The following is a 13762-nucleotide window of genomic DNA, read 5'->3' as shown; positions in this document are numbered from 1 at the left end:
AAAATCGATTGTCTAATATAATAGAAAATCTTGGAAATGTAACAATACCTGCCGAATTTCACGATTTTCCCTATATATATCCTTTGTAATTTTGGTGTATGATGCTGTTAACTTCAACAGCTCGTATCTCAAAAACGCAAACGGTTACCCCCTTTTTTATTTTATTTTCCGATTTATTTTTACAAGCAGAATCTACATGTAAAATTTTAAAAAAAATCCATTGTGTAGTTTAATTACGTACACTTCGCCTTAATCGGTTATTGTTAAACGTCATGCTTCTTAACTTGTTTTATTTCTTTTAGGTATAGAATTACATTCTAAAATGTTGCTTGTCGTTTAGTCTTCCTGTCCTTTTGTGACTTATGAAAGGGTTAAACATGTATGTGTATGACCGCTCAACACTGTACTTAACTGTTTCAGTAGTATTACAATTAAATATGATAACAATCTATAAAAATCAGGTAGAAAATGCTCGACTCATCAAATCAGCAACAAACATCTCTTAACAAAAAGACAACTCAAGGTAACTCATTGAAAATATTCAAAGCTTCATAAGCTGGTTCAAATGAACTCATCAGACATACCAGGACTAAATTTTGTATATACGCCAGACGCGCGTTTCGTCTACAAAAGACTCATCAAAGAAAACTCCAATTGATAGATAAAGTATGTTTCCCTAGACAAACACTGATATTATTAAAAGAGCCACTATCAACATAGCATAAATATTCCTTAACTTGTGATATACTAATCGGTTAACTAATTTATTTGGGGATACTTATTTTATTTTGGATCTTTATTCGAAACGGACCCAATCTGATGGCTTTGTACTACAGCGTACAATTTTATATTTAATGACAAAGTTAGATCAGAAACATTGGATTATATGTATTGTAAATCTGCTTTGGTTATTTTAGTCTTAATGCAGGCAGATTCCGTATGAAAATGAAATGTATCGCTGGTGCATAAAATATGTCATGAAAACTGCACATATATGTCTTTGAAAATGTAATATATGTCACTGATATATTAAACATAACTTTTGTTACTGCCATTTTAAGTTATCACTGATATATCAAAATTGCAATACATACGCCTGAGGAAATATTTATTGTCGCTGCCTGGGAAGTAAGGCTTCTGGTCGGCTGAAATTACCACATATTCTCCAGTATTCGTTTCCGGTTTGGCATGCATGGCCCTCACAAAATCAATCAAGGCATGATAATCTCCCAGAAAAACGTAGACTGAAATGGAATCAATAGATTAAGTCTACTAAAGGGTTTTTGTTATTTCCTTTTCTATTGTCTAAGTAATTAATTATTATTCTCTGACATGCAAAATATCGTTCAGTCCAAGGATTTATATCTCATCTTAGGAACATTGCATTGAAACAATAGCTTCTAAATGATTTATATAGGTAATTTCAAACTAAATAAGTAGGGCAGCAATACATAATTAATAAATTTATATTGAATTGACAAAATTTACCTGCAATAAAAAAAAACTTTTAAGTAAGTAGATATTGTAACTAAAGAAATTTGAATATTTTTTTTTCCAATAATATAATTTTGAATAACTTTGTTAATTTTGTGTCTTATATATTATCAGTCTATGTCTGAGTCACCTGTTAATAAATCCGGTTACTACAGTACCAATCTTGAAATCAATCATATACATGGCGTTTTAAAACCCACAATTGAAAGCGCACCTCAGCACATTTTTTCGCGAGATTAGAGAAGAACAGTAAGATGTTTTCACAAAAAAGTGGATGTTTTGGGGTAAAGCTGCTAATTTCTTTCAGCAGGTATACTTATTTTCAATCAACGCCAGGGACGATTTTAGAGACAGAGCTATAGGGGAATATCTATTTTCAGTTTTCATTCACAATAATTTCCAACTATTGTTTTTTTATGATATTCATTTACATACAGGATAATACTTGGGAAAGGTCGTTTCAGTTTATCACGTTACAGTGCAGAATGGTCGTCCCTTAGGTATAGTCCTTAAACGAGCTCAAAGTTACATATTTTGATGGAATAATCACTTTGAGTTTATTAGAAAATCTTCAGCCTAACTGCACAATTAAGTTTCCAATATTACAATTAAGATATGTTGGTATTTTACAAGACCATGACCTTTTGAGGAAATGTTTTAAACATAAAATAAATGAATTGCATGTAATATATATTGGGTTTTAATCTCCGTTGAAGCTTAAGAGAACCACATTGATCTAGTCAACGACCAACTCTCACCAAAAAAATATCTAGCAAAAGGCGGAACAGAACGACAATTGGCAAGGCAATCTTAATATTTCATTATGGTTTTACTTTCTTGAACTCTGTAGTTTGAATAATCATAATAATCATGTATACATGTACGATATTTGTTTCCCATTCTTTATTTCTCTGTCGGCCTTTAGTTCATCAGTTACTCTTATTTATTAAGGGTATTGTTTTGACATTTAGATACACGTACCAGTTAAAATAATGTACTCCTAATCAACGTTAGAAAATCTTCTATTCCCCGACACTGTTTTGTATATGCCATTGAAAAAGATTGACAATTGCATGTCTTGAATCTAGCACATTATTAAATCAAAACATTATCTCGTGCGATTCTTGTTCAAGTACATGTAAATAAAAAAAACTATATCTACTGGGCGAATTTCAGGCAATATTTCACTAATTGTGGCTGATAATAAGTTTATGTTTCGAATTTTCGAGCTTTGTTTATTATAAAGTGCTTAAAGACAAAGGAAATATCGCCTTTATTGTAACGTTTGTGTATAATAGTTCATTCTCCTTCAAAAACAAAGTAATAAAATCTATACTAATTTAATGCAAATATTTCCTTCGATAAGTGATATCCATAATCACAAAACAAATGCATTATGCTAAAAAAAAATTTATTGTGTTTCAAATTATATGACTTTTTATCCTGTGTTAAATTCTATACGTTGAAGCTTTTATCATCGTGAAGAGACATTAGGACCTTGTTATGATGTGTAATTGTATAATGGACAAGTTTGTCATGATCAATTAAGCACTTACTTCTGGTATGTTGGAAGGTTTTGTCAAGCAGTCTTCTCATTTTAGAATTATTTTCATTAGTTTGTTTTCCATGAACCATTACACTGTAAGGTTCCTTGAAAGATTCAATCTGCGTTATTGCGATTCCTCTTTCTCTGGCCAAGATCGAAAGACTATCAGCAGTCTTATTCCACACCGGAGATGACCCAACTATCATTGTTATAATTTTCCATTTATAATGCTGAATAAGTGATATGATAGACTTGGATACTTTAGATGTAGACGGTTGAATCCGAACAAATGTTCGTCTTTCTCTATCATGATAAATATCCGGTTCTGTTGTTGAAGAGTCGTGACACCTCTGTAATAAATCATTCAAATAAACAATATAATTGTCCAACAGATGGGGATTTACTGCAAATTATAGTCCAAATATAAAAGATATTGGCTACAATATATAATCAAAGATTAAATATTATCTTAGACTAGTTTTTATTGATAAGCTCTATATTGAACGAATAACCTAAAGAACAAAGAAGTACATTTTTAAGTCATATTTTTTTTTTTTTTTTTACATTTTTACGTCTCAGTTTAACAGAAATAAGAATTGAAAATTCTCGAATAAAAATGAGAAAAAAAGGGGAAAGAAATAAAATTTGAAAAATAGACGCCTTACATTCCTACCGAACATTCCACCAAATGTATCGACAAGCATATTTTAAAACTGTTTTTCGTATACCAAATGACAATAAAATTTTACTAAATGTCTACTTGTTTGTTGCTCTCACTTGATTGTGCAATTGTGAAATAGTGATAATTCTTTAAATAAATTTGATTTGAATGATGAGATATCACTTATATTTTTTTTTTAATCAAAACCTATAAATTAACTTGAAATAGATCGTTTGCAAAGTAGATAACGATATAAATCATGTATAAAAGTAACAAATTATCTAAATACTGATAACTTTGACAATTAGATATAGCAAATAACTTATTATTACCCGGATAATCTATTATCCCTATCAAAGATTTTATTTTTAGGTAGCTGTCTACAATAAGATAGATTTGCACCTGTCTGAAATCAGGTCATGGTGATTACCTACATTGTATATCAGATTCACGCATTTATTCAATGACTTGCTATCAGTCAAGAAATGTTTGTCAAGAGTTTATACTAATCGAAATGTATGAACTTGATAAAGTTTTCAGAGACGGATCCAGACATTTTCATGAGTGCTGGGGTGGATGGTGGGAGTGGAGGTGCAATGACTGATAAGAGGCCGGCCCTTTCATTCCTCAGTGATTTTCTATATAATAAACCATATTGTTGTCTACAGACTGGGACCGGGAACCCTGGCCCACCCCCTTTAACCGCCTCCAGTTTTGATAGTTTTGCTTAGTAAAAATTGCGTTAATTTTCGAAATTAGTAACACGAAATATATATATATATATATATATATATATATACTAGAACACACCCGCGAAATCGCGGACATATACAGCTCATGAACTGTTGTAGGATGATTTTTTGTAAAAGATATTATGTATGGAGAATTTCATAAAAGGTATCAAAAGTCCTCTCCCTTTTTCCAAAGTTCGATATTTGTTTCCTTTCTGTTAAATTCAATTATTTTTGGTAAAAGTCAAATCAATTTTAAAAAATTGCACCGTTTCAAACATGAAATAAATGTAACTGCTTATATATAGACCATTATTAGTCTAATAAAATATGCTTCTAGGACAATCCATCAGTGCCTTTTATTTTGAGAGCCTTATTAACATACCAATGGTAGGATATAAATCATGTATAAATGACTAAGACCGGCTAATTTGAGGAGTGGTCGGAGGGGTCTTGATCCTGAAATCCCGGGCCTAAAATCATAAAATCCCGAGATGCAGAATTTAAAGAAATTCATATCCCGAAATCCCGAAATCGAAAAATATATTCCCGGATTCCGTAAGGATCAAACCCCTAATCCCGAGCTTTAAAATACCCGATACCGACGCCCCGAAAAAGGTCCTGCCTCCCTTTAATCTCTACCTTACTTTCATTTTTGCCAAATCACTATTTTCCCTTTCAACCATAAATTTTTATGCCCCTTTTATGGGCATTATATTTTTTAGTCTGTGCATACGTGCGTTCGTTCGTTCGGTCGGTCGTCCGTCCGTCTGTCCCGCTTCAGGTTAAAGTTTTTGGTCGAGGTAGTTTTAGATGAAGTTGAGCATGTTTTACTTATTAATATATATGCAAGTGGTATGACCCCTTAAATAGTAAACATTACAAAGAAAACAGTAGACAGAATCAGGGACTTTCTATACTAACATAGAAAGTCCCTGACAGAATACGGAGTCTCTATATATAAAAGTAGTATAATCGTAGTTTACAATATAATTCTCCTCTCTAAGGAGGTATAATAATTGTGGTTCTTGCGATCTAAACACCATGATATGAAACGCGAAAAATAATTGTCCTCTCTAAGGAGGTATAATAGTTGTGATTCTTGCGATCTAAACACCATGATATGGAGAACGCTCTGAATGGCTTATTTATTTTTCAGTTGTGTTATCTATCATACGATTGGTTGTACTTGTGTCACATGTTTTATTCATTTTAATATATTTGCAACTGGTATGACCCCTTAGAGTTAGATAGTAAACATTAACATTTCAAATAAAACAGTTAGACAGAATACAGAGAGTCTCTATAAGTAGTATAATCGTAGTTTACATGTAGATAAACGCGAAAAATAATTGTCCTATATAAGGAGGTATAATAGTTGTGGTTCTTGCGATCTAAACACCATGATATTGAGAACGCTCTGATTGGCTTATTTATTTTTTAATTTTTGTTATCTATCATACGATTGGTTGTATTTGTGCATGTTTCAAACCGGAAGTCTTATCTATGACTAAAATTCAGTCTGATGACGGAATCATATCCGGACTTCTTTTTTGCCGTTTTTCTCCCAAAATAACTCAATCTGAATAATCATAAGAATGGATGACAAATGCGACTATGCATGTTACCTAGAGGACACAGAGGCATGATGATTGATTTATTGTGGAAGGAAGAGAAGCGACACACAAAATGAGGTCTTCTCGTTTAATAGTATAGATTATAATCAAATGTGAAAATACATCAATTTATAACACAGAGAAACCCAACATTATCGATGAGTTATTCTTCTAAACGAAAACACTAAAAGTACATGTGTATACTGTGAGCAAACTCATCAACTGAAACCCAAGTAATGATTTTAACCCTAACAAATACAGTTCTGATAGAATATCTGTTTCAAGAGAGAATGTACGAATTCTAAACTTCCTCGATTCTTCAGAGCAAAGCTATTAACGCTAACAAATATAACTCTAATAGTATTTTGTTTCAATAAAGTTAGCAAGAATCCGAAACTTCCTCGATGCTTCCGAGCATCACTTTCAATGCTAACAAATAGAACTCCTATTGGATAAATGTTTCAAGAAAGCAAGAATAGTAAGACTTCCTTGGTGCATTAAAATTGTATAACATTTTAATTACATCAGCTTAGGAAGTATATTATCAATAATCAATTTAAAGCCTGTAATTCCCGAACATTAAATTTTGTATCAAATTAGTCTTACTTTCGTATTAAATTTCTCAAAGGGTAAGCAATCAATACATTGCTCAAGCTTTAATTGCTTTTTAAGAGATTCATACGCTTTTCATCATAAAATGCAAATAGATGAACGATTGCTGATCTTTTCAAGATTTTAATTGATATAGACATGTTGGTACATCGTAGGTTTTGTAAGTGTAAGTGAATTTGCTAATAAATTTGGTTTTCAATTCCCATTACCAATTAAGGATAACTGATGAATTTAAATACGTGGTTTTTCTTAGAGAGAGAAAATGCATTGTCTAAAATATATAACATTACTCAAATGCATTTTCTGATTATTTAATTATTTGCAATATTGTTTAATTGAACTTATATTTTGATTGATTTATCTAGTTTCAAGTCCATGTTCAAGTAGATTTCAAAATATTTTGGAGGGATAGCTAAAACAATTTAACATGCTATTATCCTTATTCTTCATATCTTCTTATTTTTATAACATATAACTGCTTTTTGTGAGTGTATATTCGAGTGTTTCTTTTAATTTTTCATTAGGGTGGTTCTTTTTATTTTATTTTGTAGAATCACTAAGAAGGAGTCCTGTCTTTAGATACTTCAAACTAACGTATTTACACATAAGAGCACCCCTGTTATTTTTTTTATTTTGGCAGGACTCGTATAGGTCAGTCATATTAAAAAAAAATATGGTGGGTTTTGTATGCCGTTGTTTTTCCTTTTTCTGTATGGCGTTGTCAGTTTGTTTTCGACTTATTGGTTTGGATGTCTTAGGTATCTTTCACCGCTCGTTTACATACAAACGTTTTATCAAATGATTGGGAGATGCAAGGAACAATTTAGCAAGAATATAACATTTAGAGGTTATTAATGTAATCTCAGTTGAACTTTCGATAAAAATAATCATAATAGAAGCTTGAATTTGAAAGTTTTAGCATATATACATTGAAGGTTTTATCCCTTCAAGGCATAATTTTCAAATTTCTGTTCTTAGATCAAATGCTATTACACTGTTGTTTACCAGGCTGCAATAAACGTTATGTCTGTTTTTATAGGAATAATGGAAATTGATTAAAATAAATTTTCTATTCAATCATACAGCTATCTTCGTAGTTTTAAATCCGCAAAAACCTATTACAAACCAGTATTCATTTTAAAGGATCGGAATTAGCATTTATAAACGTCTTGTGCGATAAAGAAAATCTAAATATTACAATATCAACACAATTTAATTTAATGTTCTACAAACAGCCACATCTCCACATGTCATTGTATCAATGCAGCAAAGGTTCAATAGTGGTAATAATATGATATCATGACGTGTTATCAGATCTCGTATTAATTCTAACATTGACAGCTTGTCGAACTATTCACAATGAATTGTTAATAAAAATCAGACTATGCTTCCATGAAGATGCCGATGATAAAATATTATGATAAAGTACTGGCTGGATCAGTTTTCTTATAAAAAATGAAGGGCAACATTTAAAGTACAATGCACATATTTAAAGATAGTGTTCTCAGTCTGGTCCGCAACCTGTGTATAAATTATACTGCTAATATACCAATGTCAAGAACAACTTTTGAATTATGAATTGACGAAAGCCAAAACATGTAATATCACTTCAAATTAGAAACGACAGCATATACAAAATCCCTTATGAGTTGACTGTTGAAAACACTTCAGATCGCCTTCTGGAGATCTAGTTACTCCTTTGTCAATCGTTCTATTTTTATTCCGTTCAAATTGATATCATCAATTCAGAGTCTTAAGGACGTATAGCCCACATTTCCCTTTATTCATTTATTAAAACAGGATTCTACTACAGAGAGCATACCCAACTAAACATTAACTTCTCACATGCTATGTAAATGTATAAAATACTTTTATAGTATTTACAGTGTATGCGTATAGCTATCATATCTGGTCTGCAACTTATTTTACAAATTATACTGCTAGTATACCTATGTAAAGTATTTCTTTGAACTGATGGATTTCAAATTCAATGTTTGCACGGATATGATGAAATAACAAAATCGTCAACACAACATCGTTTCACAAAAATATCAGATACTTAATAATAATCTAAGTATTGCAAGCATTCTTCAAATATTGACTAAACACAGCTGTTATAGTAAGAAGATATCGATACTGAAATGATTACAGAACGCTTTTCTCACATTTATCCGTATTGAATAGCATTAAAGGGTTTAATATTCAACAAAATCATATTCCGCTTATTATAAACCCGTTTCAATTTTTAATTAGATCCGACCACCCAAACAAGCTACTCAAGAAAATTTATAAAAAAAAAACACCTCTGCATGGTCAGAATCATATGTTCTGTAAACTGAAAAATTAGCTGCAGAATTTGAAAGTTTTTACCGATAATAACTGAAAGGTAAAAAGATTCCAGGTCATTATCCAGGATTTAGAAAGGTGAAAGCATAGCATCGTTTGGAGTTGAAATTATATACAGGAACCATATATATATAGCTGTAAGTGGGGCAAACCTTAGTATTTCTGTTATAGAAGTTACTTCGGATTCTAGACACCACATACTTCTGTTACACCTTTAAGACAAACTTAACTTCCGTTCCAAATTTACATTTCTCATTTCCAAGTTGGAACTGAGCAATATCAATTGGGAAATTAGAAATGTCAACCAAAAATAAATTAAGAAATGTCAATTTGAAACTAAAACATGTCAAGTTGCAAACATAAATGTCAACATTAAAGAGAGAATTGTCAGGTTGAAACTAAAAAATTTCAAAATAGAAATGGGAGATTATTACAATCGAACATCCTTATCAGTTTTTCAACTAAATATATGGAGTAGACAGCGCTATTATAACGAAGGTGAAAACAACTTACTTAATTGGTCTTTCTAGTATGCTTTTTCTTATTTTCTATATAGTCGCACAATTTATTGTTCATCATATGGCTGACTTTTATTAGATGTAGTCTTGCATTACATCCTACTTATATAACGATACATTAACTTCTTACACAACATAACTATCATGCTTTAAAGATTAATTGTCAATCATGGCAACACCATGGTATAGGTCTGTCACTGCATGAGATGAGATCAAAATATGCTGTCTATAATTCTGTAACATCAATTACATTGGGTCCATTTCTTTTGCAGTTTGTATTGTTTTCAGTCTTATATTTGGTTGTTCAAAGTTGATGGTTATATCCGTTACTTTGTTTTATTAGCCAGACAGTCTCCGACTCCGTCAGTAATTACAAAGAACACATTGTTGAAAAGATGGGTAAATCATTCAAACGGTATAATTCCAGGGAAAATTTCTTAAACAAAACAGGATATATAAAACACATTAATTTGAGCATGTATTGAAACGTGGTTACGGTGACCTATAGTTGTTAACCTCTATGTCATTCAGTCTTTGGTCTTAGGAGAGTTGTCTTATTGGCAATCATACTATTTAGATATTATACAGATATAACTTAACACTTCCAATGGTCTGCAGAGATTACTTTAGACGACTTTATCTTACACGAAACGTATACAATTATAATTCATTTTGCTGATATATAATACATTAAATTGAGCTCTTTCATTGAAAAAAGTATTATATAATACTTATCAACTCATTACACAATAGTACTGCGTTCAATCAATGACAAGTTTCAATAATCTGAATTAAACATATAAGAGAGGTTCATTTGACATATAAGTATGTAACCTGTTTTTGAATATATTGTGGCAACATAAGTCAGTACATATATAGATACCCATCTCAAAAACAATTAGATAAGGTACGAATTCTGTATAAAAATATAGATAAATCAGGAAGTTTATTGAACCTAGTCGAGTCTGAAAATGTATTTCCCGACCTTCGATAGTATAGGAGCATTATGTTTTTCCATCGGTATATGCGCGTCCGTTCGTCCGTTTGTCCCGGTTCAGGTTAAAGTTTTTGGTCACGGTATTTTTGGATGAATTGAAGTCCAATCAACTTGAAACTTAGTTAACATGTTCCCTATGATACGATATGGGCATCCGTGTGCTATGGAGTCGAGACATTATTTTTAAAGAATAAATCAATAGTAACAAAACCAAAATATTATTAACCTTACACTCTAATTATATTTCCATTAACAGCCAACTAAGTGTAGTAGTACTCCGCTATTCTGCGATGTTATAACAGACCGTACATTGACCTTTAATTGTCAACATCTTTGTCCTTTGCTCTGAACAGATAGTTGTCTCATTGGCAATCATATCACATGTCCTTATCTTAAGGATTACCAATATGTTGGCAGAACCAGCCTACTTAGTATTTCAACAAATGGTTTAATATTTATGTTTTTTTCTGTTATACAACTTGAACGCTTTTCTGCGGTATTTTTTGTTTGTTTATTTGTCATGTGATGAAAACATTCAATATGTTTCTACAAACATTTATAATAATAATACTGTTTAGTGTGTTTATTCGGTCAATGAATCTGATGCATTTATCAAAATAAAGGTTCTATTAGTTTTGTCATACCAAATCTATTGGGATTTAACCCTCACAAATCGAATGTTTATTCATTAAAAAGTTCTTCTCGAAAGCCAGAAAAATGTGATATTGCTTAAAATTAGAAACCGCTGCATTGAAAAGAAACCATAATGATTACAAATGGCTGTTTACTCATGTCGTTACTTTACAGTTTACGGACCGACAAAACTTAATTGGAACACTACCGCATGTAATCAGATTCAACAAGGTAATAAGTCAAATCTCGGTGTTTATAACTCCCAGAGCCCCAGGGATGCGTTGCAAGTGATCTTGAATATCATAAAGGTCAAATCGGAAGAGGCAAAAGTCATTGTGATCTTTCTGCCTTATATGATCTTATATTTTATGGTCGGTTGAACTTGTGGCAAATAAGAAATTTGTAGCTTAAATGTCGAGACGGCGAGCGACAACTATGTTTAGTTCTTACATTAAGACTATAAGGTGGAGAGTGCTAGTCTCATTGACAATCATACCACATCTTCTTATTTCTTTGCATGTATGAGTACTGAGTTCGAGAATGAATATATTGAACATACGTCACACTTCACGTTTGTAGATCTTGTTACCATAATTAAAAGATAGCGTTCTGTTTTTATTCCTTGGAAGTTGATATCATCACTTCCGAAGTCTCATTAACGTATACCACAAATTTCCTCTTATTCATTTCTGAAACAAGCTGAAAGGCAAACTATGTTTTAACTGACATTAGCAAATGCCTTTCAATAAGTATTTATTACTATTTCTAAATCATGTTATATTACTAATCAGCACATTTCCTTCATACGTCAGTGAAAATAAATGAACAGTCACTTACAGAACTATGATTAAAGTGTCATATTATTGGACTACACATAAAATATATCTTTTTGGTCAAACACATAGCGATCTTCAAAGTTATTTGATTTAGAGGAACATATGCTTACACAAATTTACACCACAAAACAAAAACAAATTACAAAAAAAAAAGCAATAAATAGTGCATGTGTCATTTGTACAGATAACTTAAAAGCTAAATAGTACATGTGTCATGTGTACAGACAACTTAAAGCTAAATAGTGTACGTGTCACATGTTTAAGAGTTATGTGTCATTTGTACAGACAACTTAAAGCTACATGTAAATAGTGTATGTGTCATTTGTATAGACTACTTAAAGCTAAATAGTGTATGTGTCATATAAATTGGCGATGGAAACTAAGAAGTGATTTGTCACTTGCACAAAAAATAATCCGGCTCTTGTACATACGGTTGACATCTTGAAAGATATATGTCAACTTGATGTACAGACAGCGGAAAACTAGCAAACATGTGTCACTGCACTCTTATAGAGGGCCAACAAATAAGGAGTTATCAGTTACGGAGATAAACGGGTATTAAAAATGAACTATAAACTTAAAGACAATTGGTACTATTTAGAGAACGACAGTTTTGCCCATGTTATCAACGGATTGCACCAGACCAAATAAATGACGGACGTTAAATGATAAGAATAGCTTGCATCAGAAAGCCTTCAACATTTAACCCTAGAAACCTACTTTAGGTGAAATCAACGGTGTATATATACATGTACGTTTGCTTAATTCTTTAAAACCACTATTATGAACATACAATTGGACGTTCAAGTGTTTTTACTAATTACATGAATATCAAGGTGTCAAACTATATATAATTGTACATATAAAGTGTTAAAGATACATTTGTATAATAGCCATTTAAAATATGAAATATAAATATTTGAAAACCATTAGGGAAGGTTTTATGTATGTTTGAGAGTAAATGAACAATTAGTTAGAACTATTGTTCTCATGATTCTAGTTCTATTTACTCTTCATATAGCTACTTACAACTGTAAACTCAACAAGCAGTCAAACATGGATAAAAGCATAGAATTTGTCTATAAATAGCATCTTCAATTAAAATTATTTAATGCGGTCATTTACAATTTATTTGGTCAAAAAGAATATTTTTAGAAAAATTGTCAAGGTGGTTCAGTTACTTTTGTCTTTTTTTAATTACAATTTTATATAAGTTATAAAATAATCACTAACCGGTGTCAAGTGGATGAAGGCGTTGATAGATTTCCTTTAATTGCGAACCTAAAGGTTCAAATACATTTTCATTATAAACCCATTATTACAACATAAAAGTATCCTTACCGTGCATGCATGACATACACTGATAATTATTGTTTTCAAGGATCATTAAATTCTGTAATAATTTACTGCATCTGTGGTACACGTCTTTTTTTAACTATGCAAATATCTATCGTAATATCTACACGACAAGTTTCGTGTTTATTTTTATAATGTGTGATACTGCATTGTATCCTGGATGACGTTGTCATACTACCCCTGAAGAATTTTGCCACTTTTTATTTGCTATAGCATGTTCTTCCTCTTGTTTATTTTTTTCCTTTTTTAAGAAAAAGACCGATTTCAAACATGGGATTTACACAAAAATGTTTTTTTAAACTAGCAGTATCTTTGGACTTCATTCACTTCTTAGGGGAAATCCTTCCACTAAACTATCTTTACAATCGTACATTTACTATCGGAAAAAAGGTCATTTGTGTTGTTTACCAAACAGA

General features: G+C 31.3%; 1 protein-coding gene across 2 annotated transcripts in view; it reads right to left on the bottom strand.

Annotated features, from left to right (window-relative positions):
• LOC143046193 (guanylate cyclase 32E-like) overlaps positions 1-13762 on the bottom strand; it is a 94887-nt gene that overhangs the window by 41267 nt on the left and 39858 nt on the right. For both annotated transcript variants that reach the window (XM_076219234.1, XM_076219235.1), the window contains exons 3-4: positions 3051-3390; positions 1095-1244 (exon numbers count right to left, since the gene is read on the bottom strand). In XM_076219234.1, coding sequence (XP_076075349.1) covers positions 1095-1244; positions 3051-3390 — 490 coding nt within the window. The remainder of the gene's footprint in view (positions 1-1094; positions 1245-3050; positions 3391-13762) is intronic.

Source organism: Mytilus galloprovincialis, chromosome 9 (assembly GCF_965363235.1).
Source record: "Mytilus galloprovincialis chromosome 9, xbMytGall1.hap1.1, whole genome shotgun sequence".
Classification (NCBI taxonomy): Eukaryota; Metazoa; Mollusca; class Bivalvia; order Mytilida; family Mytilidae; genus Mytilus; species Mytilus galloprovincialis.
This window is presented reverse-complemented; position numbering and strand designations above follow the sequence as displayed.